Below are 842 nucleotides of genomic sequence, written 5' to 3' on the forward strand. Positions count from 1 at the left end.
TACCCTTCCTGGCTTGCTTCCGCTTGTGTTCCCAGCATGCACTGGCATGGCACTGAGGATCTGGTGTAGAGGCTGGGGAGGGATTGGGGAACAGGATTCACTCACTGGGCCACCACTGGGGTCTCGGATGTAGCCATAGGCGATGGTCTTGTTCACAGTAAATCCAAAATCAGCTCTCCGGACATGGCCCACCACTTGGCCATTTCTCCAGATGGCTTCCAGGCCAAACATAGGCACCTCCCTAGAAGAAGCAAGATGTTTGGAACCCCAGACTGTGGTAGGAACACAACCTGGGGAAAGAAGGCAGCTGGACAATGCCTACAAAAACCACATGGCTACAGTACCCTACCAGGTCCTTGCAAGCCTCAGTACCCTAAAAACTGCCCTGGGCTGACAGGGGACAGCATGGGAGTGAACCGGTGATGAGTAGAAATCTAACGTTTAGCAAAGCTGCTCAGAGCCCTGGGGCACCAGTAAGGACCAACTTTATCCCTGTTTCATTTAACTTCCTTTTTATTAATTATAGAAAATAGTTGGGAGTAGAGAGAGAGCTCGCTGGTTAAAAGCACTTGGTGCTCTTGTAAAGGGTCACTGTTCAGTTCTCAGCACACACGCCAGGTACTCATACTCTCTGTGCTCATATGCCATACACTCACAAACACATACACAGAAATAAAATAAAATCTTCTTAAAAGATAAATACTTAATTCATTGTGAAATCATCACATATGTAATCTGCTCACACTCACCCAGCTACCCTCCCTCATCCCCTCTACCACATAATCCTCCTCAGCTACCCTCCCTCATCCCCTCCACCAAATAGTCCTCCCCAGCTACCCTCC

At 48.8% G+C, this 842-nt stretch overlaps 1 protein-coding gene across 2 annotated transcripts in view; it reads right to left on the reverse strand.

The window, feature by feature from the left end:
* The window catches only part of Sardh (sarcosine dehydrogenase), a 78907-nt gene that overhangs the window by 20261 nt on the left and 57804 nt on the right, over positions 1 to 842 (reverse strand). For both annotated transcript variants that reach the window (XR_004118495.1, XM_031369482.1), the window contains exon 21: positions 106 to 241. Coding sequence is in view for 1 of the 2 variants with exons in the window: in XM_031369482.1 (XP_031225342.1) it covers positions 106 to 241 (136 nt within the window). In the remaining variant the exon portion in view is untranslated. The remainder of the gene's footprint in view (positions 1 to 105; positions 242 to 842) is intronic.

This window comes from Mastomys coucha, unplaced genomic scaffold (genome assembly GCF_008632895.1).
Source record: "Mastomys coucha isolate ucsf_1 unplaced genomic scaffold, UCSF_Mcou_1 pScaffold15, whole genome shotgun sequence".
NCBI lineage: Eukaryota > Metazoa > Chordata > Mammalia > Rodentia > Muridae > Mastomys > Mastomys coucha.